The following is a 24,776-nucleotide window of genomic DNA, read 5'->3' as shown; positions in this document are numbered from 1 at the left end:
CCCACCTCCCATGCCTCTGGCCTGTACCCTACTTCTTTTATGCATAAATAAATCTTTAAAAAAAATGAGGGGGGAGAGAGAGGAATGAGAGAGTGTTATACTTCATTTTTCATATTTATTTCACTTAGAAAACGGTCCTTTATTTTATACACACAAACACACACACACACACCCCTTATATATGTTATGTATGCCTCCTTTTTAAATGGAAAGAACATTCCTTCTAACAGAGATGCTAAAAGAATACTCCTGTGTGTTCCTTTGATTTTAACATGTCATTGCTTCTTATCGAGGACTGTCACCAGGGATGTTTTTCTTCCTAAATGTATTAACAAAATAAGTTACAGCCTTATGTTAGATCGTCTCTTTTTTGGACATTATCCTGTCTGTGACACACTAAAGTTAAGGAAATAACTACATTAGAGGAGTCATGGACACTCACAGAACACAGCTATTTATCTCATGGGTCGGTACATTGATATATTGGGGAGGCAGATAAAAATGGTGCTTGGTCGGGCCGGGGCCTGGAGGATTGTTGCATGTGGAGAAGGAAGAAAGAGGTTCTAGAAGCCTGGGAAGCAGGACCGGACACTAGGTACCAGGTGAGATAGTTTGTGGGGGGGAGTAAAGGGTGCTAGAAGGAAAGACAAGATCTCCCAAAGACTGTTCATCTGTTTGCAGTTTACCCAGGGAAAACCCAAGGCACCAAACATGTAGGCCACTGAAGTACTTGTTTGCTCTGAGCAAGAATTTAAATTTCAGGCCTCCCCAGTGGTGCAGTGGGTTGAACGCAGCGCTGTGAAGCTGTCCACAGCCTCTGCAGGCCAGGGAGATTCCCCGCTGGCCAGGGAGATCCCCACATGGCGTGGCAAACCTCGCCTGTCTCTCCCACTGCTCCCCTCAGCAGTGCTTTTGGTCTGTCTGCCTGTTCTGCCCCCCACTGTGTCTCTGGTGAATCCTCCCACCCTCCTGTGCCTCTGGCCTGTACCCCAGCTATTGTATAAATAAAAAATAAATCTTAAAAAAAAAAAAAGAATTTAGATTTCTTCCCAGCAGTAAACTGATGTGAGCTAGACTTCGCTGCCAGCTTGCACACAACCCCAGTCTGCCTTTCCATCCCCACCCCACCATCGCCAGATCTCAGAAGCATGTTTCCTAGAAGATGGTTGTCTGTGAGCTCAAAGTTCGTGATGAGCTCACAGATCTTGTGCCCGAGACATCTGGCCAACTTGTGACATGGACAAGCACTGGGTCACCTGCCCTGCAGGCGCAGCTGGCACGTGTCCCTGTGCTGGAAGTGGTGCTGGCCCTCTGGGTAGTAAGTGAACAGTTGATGCTGGCCTGTGGGCTCCCCAAGGGCAGCAGGGGACCTGCAGTCAGCTCACGAGAAGATGTGGAGGGCCCATAGACGTAGCACCCTGCAGTGGTTGCAGTCATTACTATACACTATGGGCAGTTGCAAGAATATAAAAATAAAATGATTTAAAAGCAAAAGCCATACAGCTAGTGTGCATTTTAACACTGAGCGTATTTTTGAGGAAATAGACCAACTCTAGTCTGAGGCAAAATAATGGTGAAAATGGCCAAGCTTGTTTTGGGTCCACAGTTCTCTCTTGTCCCTGAATTTGTTATCTATTGTTGGAAACAAATTATCTGCAAACCCAGAGGCTTAAAATATTTATTATCGCACAGTTTCTGTGGGTCAGGAGTCCAGCCATGGCTGAGCTGGCTGTCTTTGGCTCAAGGCTAAGCTGTTTGTGAAGCTGATGAAACTGGTTAAGTCAGACCCACGTAAGGTGGAGAATCCACTGTCAAGCTCACTCTCAGGTCTGTTGGCAGGCTGAGGGCCTTCGTGCCTCATTTTGGGGGTTCTCCAAAGGCTGAGCAGCTTGGCTTATTCTACACGCAGAGCCCAAGATGACTGAGACCATAGCCACGGTCTTCTGCAACCTAGTCTCAGAGTAACACACCATCACTTTCACCACATTTGATTCACCAGTGGTGAGTTCAGAGATCCAATTTAGACTCAAGAAGGACTGCACGAGGGTGTGAATAACGGAAAGCGGGCATCTCTGGGAGCCATCGTAGACACTGTCTGCCCAGCCCTCCTGCTCCTCATCTCTACCTTCATAGTGACAGAAATAATAGAAGAGATTAACGTAGTGAGCTTGGCGTGTGAATCAAATGCTATCATGAGAGAGCTTTGAAAACAAAGCCCCAGAAAGGAAGAGTGATCCAGGGGTCTTTATCCCAATCAAATTTCAGAACTGAATCTAGAAACCTGCACTTATCAGTATCTGAGGCATGTTTCAGGCTAAGACTTAGAACCACTCAGAAATAATAATAAGTTTTCCTTCTACTTTATAAATTGGGAAGAATAGAAAGACAGAAGTTAGGGCCTCCCCAGTGGCGCAGCGGTTGAGCGCTGGGTTGTGAAGCTGCCCACGGCCTCTGCGGCACCGGTTCGATCCCCGGCTGCTCCCCGGCCACCAGAGGAGGGTCCCACATGGCGCGCAGACCTCTCCTGCCGCCCGCTGCTCCCCTCAGCAGTGTACTTCGGTCCTTCTGCCTGCTCTGCTCCCCGCTCTGGCTCTGGTGAATTCTCTCGCCCTCCCGCGCTTCTGACTGTACCGAGTGCTTGTACAAATAAATAAATAATAAATCTAAAAAAAAAAAAAAATGCCTCTATTAAAAAAAAAAAAAAAGAAAGGCAGAAGTTAGGTGGAAATGAGATGAAACGTAGGTGAATTTTCTCAAACCTTCAGATCTTTTCCCTGGGCCCTGTTCTCGAAATAACTTTCCCACTGGGTCTGTTCTCAGAGCAACTGTTAGTTGGTAGTAATATTGCCAATACCAGTTATAGTGAACCTCACTGGAGCAGAGTCCTGAGACCTCACTCAGATTCTCCCACCATTCAATCAAGTTGACTCTGCCCAGTACACTGATCTCCTCCTCTGAGGCCAGACTTCTACAACAGTTCTTTTTTGAATGAATTTTCTCTTTTTTTTTTTCCCAAAGATTTATTTATTTATGCACACAAGGACAGGGGTGCAGGCCAGAGGTGTGGGGGTGAGAGGATTCACCAGAGACAGAGTGGGGAACAGAACAGGCAGACTGTTGAGGGGAGCAGCGGGCAAGTTAGGAGGGGTCTGCTGCACCATGTGGGTCACCTCCCTGGCCGGGGATCAAACTCGTGGTGCAGTGGCTGCGGATGGCTTCATAGTGCTGTCTCTTAACCCCTTGTGCCATCAGCGAGGCCCCTCTACAATAGTTCTTAAAATAACAAATGTATTTGGTAAATGACTCTGGCCAGGCAAACACATACACACATTTTTTGATGAGCAGAAATACACCCAAAGGCTTCCCTTAGATTTCTCTTGTCAACAGTAAACACTCAATGTTTTTTTTTTTTAGCCAGAAGAAAATGGAGCATGTCTTGGCTCACTGGAAGGTAGAAGAAATCAGACAATTCCTACCACTGAATCAAATGACCAGAACTGGAAGGATAGTGAGATGTCATCATATCCATGCCCTTCTAGGTCAGACAGAATGATCCTCAAGATACCCCACCAATAAGTGGAATTTATTTAATCCCTTGGGCAATCTAATCCTATCTCAATCCCTACCATTATTTATTTATTTATTTATTTATTTATTTATTTGTTTGTTTATTTATTTATTTACACAAGCACTGGGTACAGTCAGAAGCGCGGGAGGGTGAGAGAATTCACCAGAGCCAGAGCAGGGAGCAGAGCAGGCAGAAGGACCGAAGTACACTGCTGAGGGGAGCAGCGGGCGGCAGGAGAGGTCTGCGCGCCATGTGGGACCCTCCTCTGGTGGTCGGGAACAGACGGAGAACAGCCGGAGATTAAACCAGCGCTGCAGAGGCTACGACCATTATTTATTTTATAAATAACTTAATCTTTCCTGTTATAATTTACATCCTTTTCTCCAGTTCTGACTTCAGGAGAAATGAAGAATAGATGTGCACATAGTTTTTAATAAAAAGGTTCTTTTTAAGTCACTGTTCATCTGTCATTGATGCAGGTTGCTTTTTCTTAGTTTTCTGCTTTGCTGTTCTTGACCTATATTTCTGAATTCAGACAGCCCTGTTTTTTAATCTGTGAATAGATGAAGATTGAAAGTTATATTCAGTTAGTATGACTGGAATAGCCTGGCTTAGAGTTTACAAATCCTGCCAACAAGTAGTCCTTGTGTGAAAGGACCTTTGAGGGTCCTTTGAGGTGATTTGGCTTGAACAGATGACATTTTAAAAATCACAGTCTTTTTTTTTCTTAGTATCACTTAAAAATCCAAAATGCGGGTCTCCCTGGTGGCACAAGGGGTTGAGCACCACACTATGAAGCAGTCCAGCAGTCCAGCCTCTGCAGCACGAGTTCAATCCCTGGCAGTCCAGGGAGAAACCCACATGGCAGAGCAGACCTCTCCTGTCTCGCCCACTGCTCTCCTCAGCTGTGTATTTCTGTCAGTCTACTTGTTCTGCTCCCCACTGTGTCTCTGGTAGGTCCTCTCACCCCCCGCATCTCTGGCCTGTACCCCAGCTCTTGTGTGCATAAATAAATAAATCTTAAAAAAAAAAATCAAAATGCCAAAATGCTGCTAGTTGGCCTTTGATTTCTTTAATAAATATGACTAAATGTTATTAAATCTTGGTTCCATATGAATCCAGAAGTAAAAACAACAGCATTTTTTTCCCTTGTAGGGCCCTCTGATTCTTAGCATCAAATTAATAAACACTCCCAAAAATAGCATATGGGGCTGAACAGTTTTCCAAAGCAACTCTAATATTATGTTCATGAAGAACATGTCATTTTTACCATATCTTGTTTGTGAGATGGGAAGATAGAGTGTGGGGCCTTGACAGAAAGAACTTCCCAAAGGTTAGCCAAAATTGCAACTAATGCAGAACCAGAACACGGTCTCCTTGTCTTCAGCCCTCCGCTCTTTCTATCATTCTAAAAACAAATATTTTTCAAACTGACTACATTTCAACAGATACATATAGATGTAAGGATACCAGTTTTGCTTTTCATGTCCTCAAGGCTGAGCACTTACTGAAATGGCATCACCCAAAGGGTGATTTAATAAGAAATAAAACCCTGTCACAACATCTGAGGAAATTATCCCCCAAACTTCGTAAGACCTAAGCTTTAGAAAAACATCCTGTGCTCTCCCAGAACAACACATCTTGAACTGGCCCTGAAGATTAAAGACAAAGTCATTTACTTACAGGTGGAAAGAATCATGGCTGCATCTCTGCAGGGAGGACACCAGACCGTCTTCAGTTCATCCACGGAGCTCCAGGCACAAAACACATCTTTAAACTGAAGTCAGAGCTCATACCAGACGTTTCTCACAGGCAAAGTTAACCCCACCTATTTTCCTGTTCTCAAAACCTCAGAGGAGTGTGTAAATGACAACGCAATGGCCTATATAAGAAAGCTCAATAAAAAAAATCTGCATCCAGAGCTCTAAGGGGATTGCTTAGTGCCTTGTTTCCAACAGTGTGCATGAGTCCAGAAAACAAAAGTTTCTAGAAATTATGAAATTTTGGTAACAGGGGACCTTAGAAATCAAATCAAACTGTCTCCTCTGGACAGAGAAGACAATGGAGGCACAGACGGAGAGGGACACAGTTAGTGATAGCAACAGAATTAGAAGCTAGGTTTTGGGGTGCAAGGACTAGGACAGGTTGTCCTCCCACTCAGCAGGGACATTTCAGGGATCAATGAGGAAACTTTACTGGAGGGTGAGGGAGGGAAGTCTAATCTAATAATATAGCTCAAAGGTGACTGGGGGCAAAACTTAGATACATAAAAACAATACCACCAACAGTAAAATTTGTACTTAGCAGTTTCACTTCATCCCACTGGAAAATATAAACAAAACTAAGCACCTCTCATGAAGACAGCGTATTCATAGTGCCCGTCCTATTTCCTGCCTTATAGATTAAGATCTCTTTAAGCCTCTGGGTGGATTCTTGTACTTTTATTTCACTTTTTGCCTTAGCTATGTTTTTATATAAAAAACTTTTTTTTTTTTATAGTTTGAGTGAAACACTTAAAAGACTTTTGAAGAAAATGGTCCCAAATGTTGCCAGGTATTATCTATCTTGTTTTCCCATCAAGATAGACTACGCTATCTCCTCACACTTTTTTTTTTAATAAATTCCTTTTAAAAAAAAAGATTTATTTATTTATGCATACAAGAGCTGGAGTACAGGCCAGAGGTGTGGGGGGTGAGAGGATTCACCAGAGGGAACAGAACAGAGACACAGCGGGGAACAGAACAGACAGGCAGACTGAAATACACTGCTGAGGGGAGCAGCAGGCAAGTCAGGAGAGGTCTGCTGCACCATGTGGGTAGCTCTCTGGCCGGGAATAGAACTCGTGCTGCAGTGGCTGCAGACAGATTCATAGATTGCATCTTAACCCCTTGAGTCACCAGGGAGGCCCTCTCCTCACTCTTTTTGACACCATCAAGCACATTAAACACAAGCTACTCAATGTGAAAGGAAGGAATGGATGGATTGGGAGAGGTGGGAAGAATCAAGGGAGAGAGGAAGAAGCAAAGAATGACAAGGATAGTAGGGTATAGCTTGCGTATGACCAAACTCCTTGAATAGGTTAAAGATTTAGTTGAAAGGTATGTGTTTTTGTGATGAGGGAATAATTAAACAAGGAGATGAGGGGGAAAGTGGCAAACAGACTGTGCTTGAGATGTAGATTTTATTTTTCACTATTATAAGACAAAAAAGGCTGGGAAAGCACTAGAATGGATGGACCACCCAGAATGGAGAGATGGTTCTCCAGGGCCATGGGAAAGGTGTTGCTCAGAGCAGTCAACTACTGCTCATGCACTCACACAGCCAAGCGGGCTGCAGCTGCCCCACAGCAGTGGAACTCTTAAAGAATGACCCCATGTCTTCTTGATTTTCTTGTCCCATAAGACCAGGAATAATGTGTGGGGCCACTGATGACGAACACAGTACATCTTTTCTCTGGGTTCATCAGGAAAAGTGAAGGTTCTAACTCCTCTAGTTTCTTGGAGACTATAAGCATCAGAAACCATTCACACTCAGTAGTCTATAATTAAGTCTTGTTGACCCAGGAATCCAGTCCAAGCAGGCCTCCTGAAAACCATATGGGAGACAGCTGGATATTCTACGTTCTGTTTTCCTGGATGCTTCCTGGTCTCTGCCAGAACTTGAATTTGTTCGTGGGTCTGGCTGGCAGAAGGGGCAGCCTTGGTTGTGAACATCACTTCATGTCTCTGCTCAGGAGCCCAGCACCTCCAGTTAAACATCTGTGCCCTTAGGCAGATTCTTAAACTTAGAAACTGATTGCCCCAAGTTAATTTTCTATCAAACTCCCAATTAACTGCAGACACCATGTGCAAGATGTATTTAGTCCAAACACTGGCTCTGCTGGAAACTTCAGCTGAACAGATGCCCCTAGACATGTCTACCTAAGCCAGGGTATTAGTGAGTGAAAGGTCCAGCCTTTTTCTTTTCAGTAAAGACTATTTGATTCCTAAGAGTAAACAGCTGACAACTGTGAGGCACAATTCCCAATCCTAAGACATCAATGTTCATACCTGACAGGATAAAAAGTTTCAATTGAAAGACAACCCATGTTTCTTATAAATATATAATTTTTATATATTAATATATTTACAATATATACATCATACAAATATTTTCATTTAATATTCATGAGTCTTGAAAACAGATGTTTTTAAAACTGAAGACGAATATTTATCCAAGGTGGGTTCTACATCTAGAACCCACAGTCCAGAGAATGCTCCAGCCCCAGATTTCTGCAGAAGTCAAAGTGGAGAAAGGTTGCTGAAACATGACTCTAAAAACCTTCTTTTTGAATATGCTGGCCTTCCACTGGTACCAGCTATCATGGCCCTATTTAGACCCCTAAAATGGGCAAATCCAGGGGTCTACACCTAGCACCATTGGGCACTCATGCGCCTATGGGATAGGCAGAAGTAAGCCCCTTTAATCACCATTTCTAAGACAGTATTTTCATAATCTGGAAGATTCAGTCACAGGCTAAATCTGGCTTAGGAACAAATACTTCAGGTATCCTTTATAGGTAAAACCATCTACATGTCCAAGTGCTAAATAAATTAAAAGTAGCCACAAAATGCCATTTGTTCCTTGAGCTTTGGAATCTGGTAGCCACTGGTCACAGTTATCTTCCAAAAGTTTCTTCACATTCGACTAGTTCATCTATTGTACGCAGCAAATCTTCAAAGGAAGGTCTTCCCTCTGGTTTCTAAATTAAAAATCAAAGAGAGGTTGTGGGTTCCAAAGCCATTCTAAAAATAATTTCTCACTGTCCAACTCAGGTATAGCACACAAGAGCAAGGTGCTCATTGCTTTGGGGCTGGAACATGTATATGTCACCCAATGAGTTCAGTCTGTGCTACTCTAGCAGAGTGGATAGCATCCCTGCCTGACAAATGGGTTCCAATCTATCCTGCAAGAACTGTGCTAGGCCAGACTTTCCACCACACTGCTTTTACATTCCTGCTTAAGAACCTAGTAGAGCTTACTATCTGTGAAATCACTTTGCAGGGCCCTCTATAACCTGAGCCCCCTCCTTTCCTAATTACTCAATTTATGGACTCTGCTCAATCAGAGCACTCTTCACCTTCGTGCACACACACCAACTTCATGACTATCCCTTACCTTTGCTCATGCTCTCTCGCTCTCCCCAGCACCACTGCTTGCCTAGAAGCCTCTGCCATCCCCATCAGTGCTCTTGGGAGGTATTACAGTAGGTGATAGCGAGCCTGGGGGCTGGAGTCAGATAGGCCTCGGCTTTCTGTAGCTATCTGGGGTCTTGGGCAAGTGTCAACTTCATGAGCCTTGGGCTTCTCATCCACAGAGGGGTCAGAGTAAATGTATCTGCTCCTCAAAGGGTTTTTTTAAAAACTAAATATAAAGCACCTCATATAGTGCCTACCATACATGTAAGATAATATTATTACCTTTCAAAAGTCATTTTTGTGTCTAATCTGTTCAGTGAGGTGACACTGTAATACATGGGAAGGAAAACTTCCAAGGATTGTGAGTAAAGAGACTTGAGGATGTTGAGGTTTAGAGAAAGAAATCCTCCCAGCTAAAAAGTCCTAATTCAACAATATAAGAGGTACACTGAAAGAGACCTACTTCTCTAGGCTGACCCCTGAGTCCCTAACTCGGGTACTCAGGATTTCCACCTGGGGCTGAGGCCACACCCTGAATTTATTTTGCTAACCATGAGCATTTTCCACTTCTTCACATTCTTTGTTCCTGTTACTCAGAACTGACTCGAGAGGGGTCGCTTTCTACCTAGAGACTGAAATTGTAATAACAAGCACGAAGCCACACTTTATTCATCCACCACACCCAGATCCCTAAACGTTTTAGAGATTGAAAAATAAAATACAAGCAAACAAAAATATCGTTACCTCCTGCCAACATCGCAGCATCACCTCGTATACGTATTTGGACGCCAACTTTGGCGGGTAGAGTCGGTGGCCTCGAGTAACCATGGTTACCACCTCGTAGTTGGTGTTTTTCTCGAAGGGCATTCTGCCTTCAGTGAATATTTCCCACATTAAAACACCTGGAAAAGAGTAACGATTACTAAACCATGAACCTGCTTCCTCTCAGGAGCAGAGTTGAGAAGCAATGGCACATGGGTCTTACCAAATGACCAGACATCTGATTTGCTGCTAAAACGACTGTAATTAAACACTTCAGGAGGACACCACTTCACAGGAAATTTAGCACCAGAAGAACTTGTGTATTGATCATCCAGAACATACCTAGAGGAAGACACACCACAGGGTCACACCTCCGAGTTACATCTGCATTTTGTACATGTTCTTTAAATTTTTTCCTCCTTAAAATCAAAAACAAAGTTGATTGAAGTCCAGAAAGCATCCGGTTGAAACTAAATATTTGTCTCAGTGGCCACACCTGGTGATTTCCATCCTTTCAGCTTTAAGTGCTTGAGCTGGATCCATTTTAATTTATAACATTAGTATCTGCACTTTTACTTCTCTGGTTATTTTTCCTTTTTTTATATAAGGAAATGGGAGCAGAGTACAAAAAAATACGTTTGCAAATGTTCTTTGCAATAATTTTGTTCTTTAAACAAAATTGTACCCAAAAGCCCCACATGTAAAACATCTAAAGCAGAGCAGCTCTAAAGGAAGTGGTGCAGGTGTCAGGCAACACGTGTTCTTTTAGTCACTGATCCCCCCGCCCCACCCCCAACCCCATTCTACAGAGCATGATTGAAAACTATAGCAAATGAAAAGAGCAAATTGAAAAATGACATATGTAAGTGGTGGTGTGTATATTTATCCATCTTGACATCCCCCCTCTACACACCCAATACAGTGTCATATAAATTTTCAGTGTGAATGTACTTCTGGAACAACCCACACAAACTAGAAACAGTGGCTATGTCTGGAGAGGAGTGTTGGTTGGATGGTAGGTTATGGAGACTTCAGCCCATTCTGTAATATTCTGAGTATATTAATAAAAAGAATGTGTTTATGTATAACGTGAAACTATAAAGTCAATTTCTAAAAGCTCCCTGAGAAAATCACTGCACACACTTCTTGGCACTATACACAAAGATGGTGATTCAGCACAATAGCTAGCTGCTGGATGCAGACACCAACACCACAGGCTGGATCCACTTGTTTGTCAATCAGGAGACTCAATTTAGTGTATGGAGGAAGTCTCAGAAAATCTGATGCAAAAGCACAGATTTTCTGAACACCAAATATATATGAAATTGGTAGACAGCCTGTCAGATACAGAACATCTTTTAAAGAAACAACACTGAGGCTTCCCTCATGGCGCAAGGGGTCAAGTCTTAGCACTATCAAGCTATCGGCAACCACCAAAGCATGTATTCAATCCCCAGCCAGAGAGCTGACCCACATGGCGCAGCAGACCTCTCCTGTCTCTCCTGCTGCTCCCCTCAGCAGTGTATTTCAGTCAATCCGCTGGTTCTGTTCCCTCTCACCGCCCTCACACCCCCTGCACCTCTGGTGAACCCTCTCACCCCCCCCCACCTCTGGCCTACACCCCTGCTCCTGTATGCATAAACAAATAAATCTTTAAAAAAAAAAGAAAGAAAGAAAGAACACTGTGTAATTACTGCCCTGATAGGCAACAGTACTAGCCCCACTTCTGACAGTAATATCTTCCTAACCTACCTGGCCCAAGTTTCCCTGGGAACTGAAACAGGCCTGTGTGGCCAGTCCTTGCTTGCTTTTAGTCCTTGCACTGGCCATAGGCCAGCCACCTGGCCCTGTTTCAACTGCTTGAGCAGGCAAGCTTGCCCCTGCTTTTAAGCTCTAGCACTTGATGTTTCTTCCAACTGGAATTTTTTTTAAAGAATTATTTTATTTATGCATACAAGAACTGGGGTACAGGCCAGAGGTGTGGGAAGTAAGAGAATTCACCAGAGAAAGTAGGGAGCAGAACAGGCAGATCCACTGAAATACGCTGCTGGGGGGAGCAGCGGGGGAGGGGGAAGGAGAGGAGGGAGGTCTGCTGTGCAATGTGGTTTGCTCCCTCCCTGCCAATTGCTTGAGAGCGCTGTCTTTAACCCTTGCACCACCAGGGAGGCCCCTACCTGGAATAACTACTTCCTGTCTTTTGGTCTCACTCAAATTACCCCATCTCAAAGAGGCCTCTGGCACCAGGTCTAAAGTAGCTCCCATCACCCTGGCCCCACATCATCACTCAGTACCACCTCTTCTAAGTTATCCCCCAAGTCACTTCTGTCACAGGGGTCAGGAAATTTATTCTACATCAAGCCAGAATACAAATATTTTATATTTTCAGGACATACCATCTCTGCTCAACTACTCACCATTGAAAAAATGTACAAACCATTGTTGGCTCATGGTCATACAAAGAGAGGAGGGAGGTCATATGTGGCTACTTGAACCATGCTTTTTTACATAGCTGTCTCTTCCCCCCCTTTTTTAAAAAAAATTATGTCTATTAGGGATCTTTTATATTTTTTAGGGGTCTCACACCTGTACAATGTCTGTTATCACACATGGCCAGAACCAAAGTCCCAAAGTGTTTTCTTCTCTTTGGGATTCTCAGGTCCTGTGTTGCTCTCTCCTCCTGAATATTAGATCTATGTTATTTTCTGCTCTAGTACAGCCTAATGGTATGCCTGGCCCATAGCAGACATCTAACTTTGGATGGATGATGGGTGGAATAAAAATCGGATAGACAATGGAAGGAAGAGAAGGAGGAATAGAAGACAAAACTAAATATTTTAAATACCATGTTAAAATGACAAAAATCAAGAGAACACACCATAGATTTGGGTATTCTAATAATTTTACCCCCAAGGACATTTCTGAGAAAATAAGATAATAGAATTGTCCCACACCAGGGTGAAGAGGTAGTGTATTTAATAGGATATGCTGCCACCTAGTGGAGAGGATCATACCCACTGCATGCCTAGTTCTTTTAAAGAATTTATTTCTGAACAGCTAACAAATTTCCTATCTGCTTCATCAGGGAAGATTATTCCCACATTTATTAATTCTATACAATTATGCAAATGCCTAAATTTAAAAAAAAATTTCCTGTTAAGTTCCCCTCCATAATTGTTATGTTATTCTGAAGAAAAGTAGACCATGTTTAATCTTACTTGATTTTATGACATTGCTTTAAATATGTTAAGATTTGACTCATATACTAGTATTGTCTTTTTCCAAGTGAAAGTGTCCCTAAAGGCCACTTCCTGATATTTTTCAGTAAATAAGGCAAGGAATCCTAAGATCTTCCACAAACATCTGGCCATCTAAAATGGAGAGGTGACTCTCCACCTACCAGCTAGTTACTAGAGGGTGGCTGGGGTATGCTACTTTCAGGATTTCAGAGTGTCTTCAAATTGAAATCTCAGTGCTCTCGGTATGAAAAACCTGAGATCAAATAGTTACAAAAGGAAAGTGCTAGTAACTCCCCTCCAAAGTAAACAAAAGGATGATGTTGGCCATAGTTTGCCTTTCTGACATTTCTTTGGGAATCTTCAAGAATTTACCCTTTTTCTCCTCCAATGAGACCATTTAAATGTGTGTTAAGCAACTACAGAATATAATACTAGCTAAAAAGTTTGGCCAAACCAACCATGATGCTGGGGGGGGGGGGGAATTAATATCACCTGAAGTCAGCTGAGCATTAAGCCATCATAATTTCCCATATCTATTCAAGTTTGTTTGCTTGAGAAAAAAACCAATGCTGACAATAAATTGCATAAATTCTGCAAAGAAATCTTCCAAAATGCAATTCAACTAATTTTATTGCCTTATAGCAAAAACACACTAAGGGGCCTCCCTGGTGGTACAAGGGGTTAAGCACTGCACTATGAAGCAATCTGCAGCCTCTGCAGCATGAGTTTGATCCCCAGCGACCCAGGGAGCTACCCACATGGCACAGCAGACCTCTCCTGTCTCGCCCGCTGCTCCCCTCAGCAGTGTATTTCAGTCAGTCTGCCTGTTCTGTACCCCATTCTACCTCTGGTGAGACCCCACATATCTGGCCTATACCCCAGCTCTTGTATGCATAAATAAATAAATCTTAAAAAAAAAAAACACAGGGACTCCCCGGTGGCACAGCAGATTGAATGCAGTGCTGTGAAGCTGTCCTCAGCCTCTGCAGCACTGGTTTGATTCCCGGCTGGCCAGGGAGATACCCACATGGTACAGCAGACCTCTCCTGCCTTGCCTGCTGCTACCCTCAGCAGTGTCTTCGTTCAGTCTGCCTGTTCTGCTCCCCACTCTGCCTCTGGTGAATCCTCTCACGCTCTGACGCCTCTGGCCTGTACCCCAGTTCTTGTATAAATAAAAATAAATCTTTTTTAAAAAAATCACACACACTAAGAAACAGAAAAATCAATTCATTTCCCCATCCAAAAAGCTAGGTACCGGGCCTCCCCGGTGGCGCAGCAGTTGAGCGCTGGGTTGCGAAACTGCGCGCGGCCTCTGCGGCGCCGGTTCGATCCCCGGCTGCTCCCCGGCCACCAGAGGAGGGTCCCACATGGCGTGCAGACCTCTCCTGCCGCCCGCTGCTCCCCTCAGCAGTGTACTTCGGTCCTTCTGCCTGCTCTGCTCCCCGCTCTGGCTCTGGTGAATTCTCTCACCCTCCCGCGCTTCTGACTGTACCCAGTGCATGTATAAACAAAACAAACAAACAAACCAGCAAACAAATAAATAAAGCATGCCTCTATAAAAAAAAAAAAAAAAATTATAAAAAAAAAAAAAAAGCTAGGTACTACTATTTTGCTAATGGAACAAAAGATGTGAATCAAGAAGTCTTTTTAAAATAAGCTTCAGAGGAAGGAGTTGACACAAACTGCACAACAAAAAGGTCAGATTTTCTTACTTTCAATGGAAAGATCACAGTCTCACGTTAATTTAATCCAGAACTTGTAGATGTACTCAAAGACTCAGTCTTACCTGGCCATTCCAAAATCAGACACTTTCACAACTCCTGCCTCATTTACTAGACAATTCCTGGCAGCCTGGAAAATAAAATTATAATAGTAAATTAGTTAAATGTTCCGGAATAAAAATTTAAAAATATATAGATTCTGTTTATATTAACTTTAGTGTAGTCCAGTCAGGATTTGCAGAGGATGAAAATGTCTCTTACAGATTATTTCTACCCCTATGTAAATATCTATAGGGCAGGAAGAAAATCATATGTGTAATAAGACATTATATAATCCTTACTAATTATCATACTTAATCAAAAACAAAAAGAAGGCTCAGATTTTTGCCCTCCCATATCTATTCTGATTCAACTTCCTGATTATCTTACTGAGAGTGACATCTCCTGAACTCTTTCTCCTGGTTCTCACTGACTTACACACACCATCAGAGTCATGGGTGACCAATCTTTTACACAGTGGCTTTCCTCAGTGACTGGCCATCCTGGTCCCTAGCAGTCAAAAGAACAGCCTTGGGTAACACAGTTTCCTTTGTCATTTATAATGTTGCCAGTATAACACAATATACTGATTAATCAAATAAAACTCTGGATTATTTAATTTATACTTCCTTCTCCATTATTTAATGTGACACATTTCAAGGAAATAGTTTGGTAAAAGGACAGTATTTCTCAGAAGGAAAATATGATAATGATCTTTTTAATACCATAATCCATGGGCTAAATATGCATTTTCCTTCCTGACAGTCCAGAATTTAATGTCTGAATGTAATGATTCTGCTTCTATAAGGTTATTTCCTGCTGAATATAATTTACCAGTCTTCTAGTGTGGGGTTAATGTCCAGGCACTGCATTTGCCTCCATCTCTCTACAGGATACCGCATAATGCCTCTTGATGTCAACAGGTTCTTCACCCGGGAGGCAAGAATATCAGAATCTTCCATTAAGGGGTAACAAACCTACCACAGGGATGTCTATATCACAGACACAAAAATATCAAACTTGGCTTTCACTGAGATATGGTCTGTGTGGACAAGTGAAGTTTGTCATACTTATGTAGCTGTTTGATTTTCATTAGTTTTAAAAAAACAAAAAAGAGGAAGGTGCTTAGTTCACAAGTTTCAAAATGACAAAGAAATGTCCTTTATCAGCACTGACCCTGATAATAACAATAACTAGTGTTATATATATCACACTTATTTTACAAAGTCCTTTACCCTAGTCCTATAATATGACCATATTTGCAAAAGAAAAGCCTAGTACAAGACAGCTTCACTGGTGAATTTTAGCAAACATTTAAAGAAGAATTAACACAATACTTTTCAAACTCTTCCCAAAAAACTTTGGGAAGTTTTATAAGTTTAACATTAGGGACACCAGAGCCAGATGGGGAAATTTTTGGTCAAAGCTGTGCAAGCTTTCAGTTACAGGATAAGTTTAGAGGATCTAATGCAAGCACAGTGACTACAGTTACCACGTAGATCAGATATCATGGCAGCATATAGGTGACAGCAGCTGAGAGCAGATCTCACACATTTTCACCATACACACACACACACACAAAGGTAATGGTGAGTGACAGATACATGAATTAATTTGGTTGTGGCAATCATTTTACAGTGCACACCTATATCAAGCCATCATGTTGAACACTTTAAATATATACTATTTTATTGGTCAACCATACTCCAAAAAAAAAAAAAAAACTGCAAGAACAGTCTTGTGAGCAAAATAGTATTATAACCTGCAATGTACCAATGTAGGAACAGTCTTAGAGAGATTAGGTAACTATCCTAAAACACATCCAGGAAATCAACTTTTCCATTTCCAAATCTTCAGTTCTTTATTATGCCCTAATCTAGAGACAGCATAGCACAGTAATTATAACACGAACTCTAGAGTCAGACACTCTCATTCCAATCCTGACTCTCTGACCATTGGTATATGATTTTATCTTCTTTGTATCTCAGTTTCCTCATCTATAACAGAAGGATAATAATAGCACCTACTTCTTGAGTTTCATTTATCATGGATATCACATGTATTAGCGCAATATTTGTTAAAGGTGACTGTTAACTTTTTAAAAATTGCTTTGCTGCTACTTTAGAAAAAAATGTATATATGCTTTATGACAAGAAAATAAGAGCTAAAATATGGGAGGAAGTCCTACATGAGAATCACATTTTTTTTGGTGGAAGAATCATCTTCAAGAACAAGGAGTGAAGTTTCTACCAACCCGCTAAGAGTAGATTTGAGAGTGAGCAGTGAAAAAAGAGAGAGAGAAAGAATGGAGGAAAGAGGGCAAAAAATTGAGTAAGAAAGGAAAATTTAAGAAGTGTTTTCATCACTGTAATTTAGAACCAGTAATAGAAGATTTTTTTAAGATTTATTTATTTATGCATATAAGAACTGGGGTATAGGCCAGTGCGGGGGCGGGGGTGGTGGTGAGAGGATCCACCAGAGACAGAGTGGGGAACAGAACAGACAGATCTACTCAAACACACTGCTAAGGAGAGCAGCGGGCACGACAGGAGAGGTCTGCTGCACCATGTGGGTCACCTCCCTGGCCGGGGATCAAAGTGGCTGCAGATAGCTTCATAGTGCTGTGCCTTAACCCCTTGCACCACCAGGGAGGCCCCAGAATATTATTTTTTCTGGCAATTTCAGGAGCTAACACGAGCCTCCTTCTTTTTCCAGTGATTTGAGAGAGAAAGAAAATGAACCAAAGGATTTCTCTTATAGTTTCTGATGATAGTACATGAGATGAAAAAGAATTTAGGATTTAGTTAAAGAATGAATCACCCCCTTAACTTCTTCATTTATCAACATATACTACTCATTTCACTTCTCTGAAGCAAATTTTCTTATCTATAAAATGATGAAAAGAAAAATTGTTATGATTAGCTATCTCGTGGGATTTTTATGGAGACCAAATAACTATTGCATGGTAACTTAGTTGGAAATATTATCTCTGTAATTATGTTTTACTTATCACTATATCACTAGTACCTTTGTAATTAAGTATCATGTGTATTAGATCCAATAAAATCCTTCTGTTAAAATTACTTATGTAGCTGTTTGATTAAAGTTAAATTTACCAAGTTTCAAAATAATGAAGTCTCAAAACATATAAAAACTCATCTAAACTTGGTTTTGAGGCTTGTTTTCACAAACAGTATATTTTTTTTCACAGATAGGAGAGTGAAAGCTTAGTAGCAAATGACAGAGGCTGAGCATGCGTACACTGCATTAACTTTGAACTGAGCCCCAAGCTGACTGCCCTGTAAATAGCCAATGAACTTCAGCTAAGTCCGCAGTTCTTTGCCCCAACTCACTCCACAGCCAATAAAATTTAATTCCTTTTTTCTCAACCCCAATCCCAAACCAATATAAATTCCCTCCCCTACTGAGATGGGGAGGTAAATCCGAGGTTTTCTCTTGCTCCTTCGTTTGTTGACCTGCAATAAACCTTCTCTCCTCTCAGATCTAAACTCATGATTTTAGCCGCTGTGCGCAATACCAGTGTGAATACACCATTGCTCATTCTCTGACCCAGTGTTACAAAAGAATTAGGCCAATGCAGGGCACACGGTGGTTTATGATTACCAGGTCTCTGTGGATGAAGCTGTTTCTCTCCAGATACTCCATTCCTTCACACACATCCTGACACATGCTCAGCAGCACGTCTTTGCTAAAATGTCCTTGTCTCTGTCGGAGGAAATTCAGAAGGCAGCCTCTTTCCATGAACTCAGTGACAATGTAAAGTGGTTTCTGTTGGGTGCAGACACCATAAAGCTGTACTAACTTCGGATGGGTCAGTTTCCTGGGGAGGAAGTCAAGCACACACATGGTTACTCTAGGAAGAGAAACCACCAGGGTATTAGCTGAAGAGGGACCATTTTTCTTCAAACAAAAAGAAAAACCAGAAAGAACATGGTAACTTACATCATCAATTTGGCTTCTTCTATAAAGTCCTCCTCACACATCGCACCTTCCCTAATGGCTTTGATGGCCACTTTGTACTGGGCTCGCCACTTGCCAAGCCTCACCACTCCAAACAGTCCACTCCCCAACTCCCTCATGAAGGTTAGCTCTGAAGGGTTAATTTCCCATTTTTCTGTGAGACAGAGGGGGAAAGTGATAAAATGTAAGGAGAACAACATGAATCAATGGGAAACAAAGAAAGAATCAAGGTCAATGTAAAGTTACAGAATACTACAATTACTGGTACCAGGCACAGCAACTTATGATCCCCATCTAAATGGCAAAAGGTGCCTTTCCACCCTCAGGAGAGGATGCACCCCTGCTAAGATGTCACCATACAAATAAAGTGAATGGAAGCAGGTAAGTAGATACTGCATAATTGGCTAATAATAATAGAGCTTACAAGTTCTAAGTATTTTAAAAGACATATATCCTCATTTACTATTCTTCCTCTCAGAGTTTTGTGTTTTTTTTTTCCTTTTTCTATTCCACCAAGTTGAAAGATGTAAACTTCAGTTTAAAAAGATTTTGCCAGAAGCAACAAAGACAATCAAATTGGATACCTACTCTATTTCCTTCGTCTTTACATTCTTGTGTGAAACCAACAAAGCTGATATATTTTAAATATATCACAGTCATATGTTTTTACACTGGTAGAAAGTTTTCTTCTGAATTATTAATAAAGATGACAGGAAAACTGAGGTTGCTACAGCATTAAGTATAATTACCTAAAACTCATACTACATACTTATAAAAAAAATTCCAGTACATCAAATTCCACACATCTAAACTTGTCTTGTGATGGAAACTTTTCAGAAAAATTAGCCGGTGCAAATACAACATGAGACTTACCATAACTGAATCCTGCAGTGGTTGGTGCGTTCTTTTCCTTTGCACTCACCGGATACCGCAACCTTGTGACAAGTCCTAGAAAGCAAAGAAAGTATTCAGTTAATGTTTGTTGATTAACACATCAGTAATCCTTCTGTATGGTTAAGCGCTCATTAACTCATTCTTAATCATTCTGCTTGGTGAAGTGCTGAATTAGCAGTGCTCATCTTCTGTGTGCACACATAGCTCTGCATTATATGCCAGCAAAAAATAAAAAGGAGAAAGGCAAAAAGGGAGGAAGGTAGGCAGGATGAAGGTGTTCCAACTCTCTGAGCTGAAAACTTCTTTATTTTCTGGGTATCTCCTACTCAGTTACATGTTTCAAGTTAAAGGTTTGAAATTTTTCTGTCTCACCCTATGAAGAGCCTTAGTTGGCATAAATGAGGTTTCTATTTTTCGTTTTGATGTCTGGTTTGTTCTCATTCTAGTGATAAGTATAGCAGAGATTCAGGACACAATTCTTCTAATTTTTTGGAATTCTATGGGCTAAAACCTGCTCTCTTCTAGCAGCTTCTGTGACAACTCTGACACAGACATGTGAGTGTCAGAGGAAAAAAATATTCAACAACACCTTTGAAGATGGTAGAGCAACTCTTCAAACCCTCAGGATGGTGACAAATGCACTACAATGGGATTTTACAATAAGGGAGAGAGATTGGTCTCACTTTGAATACAGGCTGAGCTACTAGGAATTTATAGTCAAGGAAGAGGGTTGGGGTCAGAGAACTGATGATTACTAGCCAAGAAGCAGGGTCAGGGTCAAAAAAAAATTTCTTTCATGGTAGATTGCTTCATTGGCAGCAGTACAAGTCAATAAATATTGATCCCCAAAGAACTCAGATTATTTATCAAGTCACTAATCTATGGAACCAGCAATCTGATTGCTTGGATGACAAATTGAAGTCAACTCTGCTTCTTGGGAAATGAAATTATAGCCAGCTGATATATGGCATACGTTTTTCCACTCTATGAACCACTGTGGCCCTAGAGAGGACAGCATCAGTATCCCACCCATTGGATGCACTGCAATTCCATCACCTCCTGAAATAGTTTTTGTTTCTCCAAAACTTTATTATTTAACTGCCTGTGTTAAGTAGTACTTCCAGTCATCTGGGAAATTTGTTGAAGATCAAATTAATGGCTCAGTTAATGCCTAGCAACAGTGACAACTGAATACCAGGAATTAAAATCTTCACATTAGAACTAGAGGATGAAAAATTACTAGGAGAAGCCTCAGTGATAAGTAAGGGAGGAGTTATAGCTAAACCTATTAACATGAGTCTTACTAAAGACACATCAGAGTGATCAGACATATCCTGGGGGACACTGGTAATAGAGTCTGATCAGATATTGAGGATGATAAGATATTGAATTGGGTAGCAGATTCTGCTTACACTAACTTAGCAGGGTTCCTAATAAAACTTAATTTCACCAGGAAGTGCACGATGGGCCTTAGAGATGGTTCTGGAGCCTAAAGTTTGGTCAAGCAAGGAATCTTCAACAGTACCAAGGATACAAACCACAGAAATATGAATATTTACCAGGTACCACTAGAATAACTCATGGCTACGGTCAAAATAAAAGTTTTTATGAAACTTTGTTTCTGATTTTTCTTTGTATCTATCACTTTAACATGCAATAATTTTAAATCAATCACATTCTACAACTAAAAAGTAAAACTGCTCAAAGAAGAATTCATCACACCTGATCATGTTAATCATTACCTTATATTTGAAGTAGGATGTGACAGCTCACTTACCTGCTGCATTGTGCTTATGATATTCAATAATCTCAGCAATTGAACCAAATGCATGTTTTTCTGCCAGGTAATACTTCTTTGGGGATGTTGTTGTTTCCTTTATATGATAATGTCTGAAGCCTGATGAGCCTTCACTATAACAAAAAGAACGAAGTTGGAATTATATAGCTTCATTCTTTTTTTTTTTTAAGATTTATCTATTTATTTATACAAGAACCGGGGTACAGGCCAGATGTGCGGGACGGTGAGAGGATTCACCAGAGACAGAATGGGGAACAGAACAGGCAGACTGATGAAATACACTGCTGAGACGAGCAGCAGGCGAGACAGGAGAGGTCTGCTCGCCATGTAGGCATCTCCGCGGCCAGTGGGGATCGAACCCGCACTGCAGAAGCTGCGGACGGCTTCACAGCACTGCGCTCAAACACCTGTGCCACCAGGGAGGCCCTACATTTTCATTCTTAAGAGTTATCTACAAGGCATCCATTGGACCCCTACATATGGCCCCTCCTATTCCCTATACAAATTTTATTTTTCCCCATAGTTCTACTTAGTTTTGCCTTTCACATTAACAGGTGGATGTTTATAAAATGGTAACATACTTAATCTCTTGTATGAACTTGTGAAAGAACATTTATCAACTCCATTTACCAAAAGTTGAAAATCTTAAAATAGCTATTACCTGCTACTGCCATTTGTCCCTGCTATGGGAACAAACTTGCAAATGTCTAGAAGACTTAAATCTCTAAAAGTGAATAAACAAGACTTATAAGTGTACAAATTCTATTTTAGATATCCTTCTGGAACAGAGTCATCTCTTGCTAAAAATTCTTTTACAATAACCCCTGCTGTTCTTAAGACAGAGCTCAGATTCCTGAACATTGATATGACCTACCTCCACCTTTACCTCTCAGGCATCTTTTCTACCCTGATCCTTCATCCTGTCCCTTAAATTCTATAATTCAGCTACAGTACACTTTGGTCAGTTCCTTACACTCATCATATCCTCTCCCACCTCTCAGTCTAGCCACAAAGACTCCTACCACAACACTGACTCATGCACTGCCATAACTACCTGATTGCTTTCCTGAAGCCCCTACTAAGCTGGTGGAGAGCAGGGTCTGAGTCTACTTTCTCACCGTCAGATCCTTAGTGCTCAGTACTGTGCATAGCAATTATTTGTTTGATTATTTTTTTAATTTTACTAACGTTTCTCTAATCACTTGCAACAAACACATATGACAAACTATGAGAAAAATACTAAAAATGTGAATATAAAAAGCACTTTGGATTTTAGAAATCAAGCTCAGGTTTTCATTTTTAATATTGAAATTAGTAAATCAGGATCCATATAAACTTAAAAGAACTTTGCACAAAAACTCAAAATTAAAACAAAGAAAATGAGTGAAATGACTTACCCGCCAAACTTTGTGTAAAGGGACACTGTGTACAAGCCTGGTTGACTGGAATCCCTTACCATAAAACCACCTTCTTTATCCTAAAATTCAAGGTAAGAGAATTTTTTAAATCCAATAAGTAGCAATCCTCTGGATAATGTTCAAGAACCCAATCTTATGATTTCATGATTACTATCAATTTGCTTACAAAACTACTTTGAAGAAATATATGAACAGATAGAGGTGATATGAAGACATGCAGGGAGGTGATGACCCCCCTACAAGCCAAGGAAAGAGACCTGAAACAGAAGGACACAACCCTGATGACACCTTGATTTCAGACTTCTGACCTCCAGAGCTGTGAAACAACAAACTGTTGTTTAAGTCATTGAGTTTATGGTATTTTGTTATAGCAGCTGTAGCAAACTAATACACTAGGAATCATTTTAAATGATTAAAAATAATTTTTTTAGAAAACCTTGCACTTTTGTCATAGTACTTTTTAGGTTACAAAACAGTTATGCGGGACTATTTATCAAGAACTAATTATACTTGGGCCTCCCCTGGTGGTGCAGCAGTTGAGCGCTGGGCTGCAAAGCTGCCACAGCCTCTGCAGTGCCGGATTGATCCCCGGCCACTGGCGAGGGTCCCACATGGTGCGCAGACCTCTCCTGCCATGCCTGCTGCTCCCCTCAGCAGTGTATTTCATTGGTCTGCCTATTCTGTTCCCTGCTCTGGCTCTGGTGAATTCTCTCACCCTCCCACGCTTCTGACTGTACCCAGGCCTTGTATAAATAAATAAATCTTTAAAAAAAAAAAAAGAATAAGTATTTTAAAAAAAAAAGAACTAGTTACACTTAATTAGTGCCAACAGCAAGCCCAAAGAGACAGCACAAATACTTACTTCATTTCTGAGGAGCTGCTCTGCTTTGCTTCTGTTTGTATTTCTGCAATACCATCTAAACAGAAAAAAGATATATTTAAGACCTTAGGTTTTTAAAAATTATTTCTATTTTGAGGAACTAACAAGGTAATAGTGCTCATCAATAACAAATACAGTAAATAAGAACAAGACATCATTCAAAATTCAATAATCTAGACAACCACTAGTAACATTTTGCTGTATATACTTCCAGACTTTTTTCTACCCATTTTTTATGAAAACATATATATATACCCACATTTATATTTTTATTAAAGTGGGCTCAAACCATATATGCTATATCATAACCTGAATTTTTCATATAATGGTATCATCACAAAGCAATCTAGTTTTATGCATCATGATATAGATATGCCATAACTAAACAATTCCTTACTATTTCACATAACAATGACTTCCAACATTTTACTATTATAACAGCAAGAATGAACTTTACTCTAGACTCAAAAATGCAGATGTCAATTTATATTATTGTCTTGAATTCAAATTAAGGCTTAATCCTGAGCCATTGATGTAGTAGATTTCATCTCAAGTCATGATAGAAGCCTCCCTACTGAATTTCATGAAGATCCCAAGTGTCAAAAGAAACAGTAAAACAGAAGAGCAGCTCCCCTGGGGTTTCCAAAATTACTGATCCCAGCACAGCTCCAAGCCCTTGCAGGTACCCAAAGCTCTACTGTATGTAAGCATGTACCCATGGTCAACCAATCCTGCTTGTCCTCCCAACAGGTTCAGCCACCAATCTGTGCAGCAGCTCCAGACACTTGCATATCTGTGCCCCTTCTTAACCTTTGGGAAATCTTTCTCGCTACATTACAATCTCCCACCTCATCCTCAGAGGTATTTTCCTCCCCTGCCTTCCCAGCATAATCTCTCATGAGGTTGTAAGCAAGGAGAGGTCAAAGAACATGAACTCATACTGTTTTCTTTGGCCTTTAGCTCTCAACTTGATTGGGTAATTGTTTGTTTTAAATGTCATTTAGTGGGCAAAGAACCCCCACCACATCCACAGTCCTATCGCCTGAGATTTCCCAATATTATGAAAACAGCCTGGCTTTCTGAATATCTGAGTTTTCCACCTCTCATTCAGCCTTTTATTAAAGAATGAGCACCTGTCTTTATCCCAGCAAACACCCTAAAACAAGTGAATACAAAAGCCATCCCTGATTGAAGTGGAAAAAATACAAAGAACACGATTTTTATCTGTCTGGCTTCTTTTATGCAGTTGTAGTGGACTCACACAATTACAATCTCAATAAAAGCTAATGACTTATTTTATTT

General features: G+C 41.0%; 1 protein-coding gene across 3 annotated transcripts in view; it reads right to left on the bottom strand.

Annotated features, from left to right (window-relative positions):
• Positions 1-8,225: 8,225 nt before the first annotated feature.
• Positions 8,226-24,776, bottom strand: part of TEC (tec protein tyrosine kinase) — a gene marked incomplete at both ends in the record, with an annotated part of 70,941 nt that continues 54,390 nt past the window's right edge. For all 3 annotated transcript variants that reach the window (XM_084233844.1, XM_084233842.1, XM_084233843.1), the window contains 10 exons: positions 8,226-8,309; positions 9,490-9,647; positions 9,731-9,849; positions 14,530-14,594; positions 18,128-18,344; positions 18,467-18,638; positions 19,358-19,432; positions 21,156-21,289; positions 22,574-22,653; positions 23,457-23,511. In XM_084233844.1, coding sequence (XP_084089970.1) covers positions 8,226-8,309; positions 9,490-9,647; positions 9,731-9,849; positions 14,530-14,594; positions 18,128-18,344; positions 18,467-18,638; positions 19,358-19,432; positions 21,156-21,289; positions 22,574-22,653; positions 23,457-23,511 — 1,159 coding nt within the window. The remainder of the gene's footprint in view (positions 8,310-9,489; positions 9,648-9,730; positions 9,850-14,529; positions 14,595-18,127; positions 18,345-18,466; positions 18,639-19,357; positions 19,433-21,155; positions 21,290-22,573; positions 22,654-23,456; positions 23,512-24,776) is intronic.

Source organism: Talpa europaea (genome assembly GCF_964194135.1).
Source record: "Talpa europaea genome assembly, chromosome: 5".
Lineage (NCBI taxonomy): Eukaryota > Metazoa > Chordata > Mammalia > Eulipotyphla > Talpidae > Talpa > Talpa europaea.
This window is presented reverse-complemented; position numbering and strand designations above follow the sequence as displayed.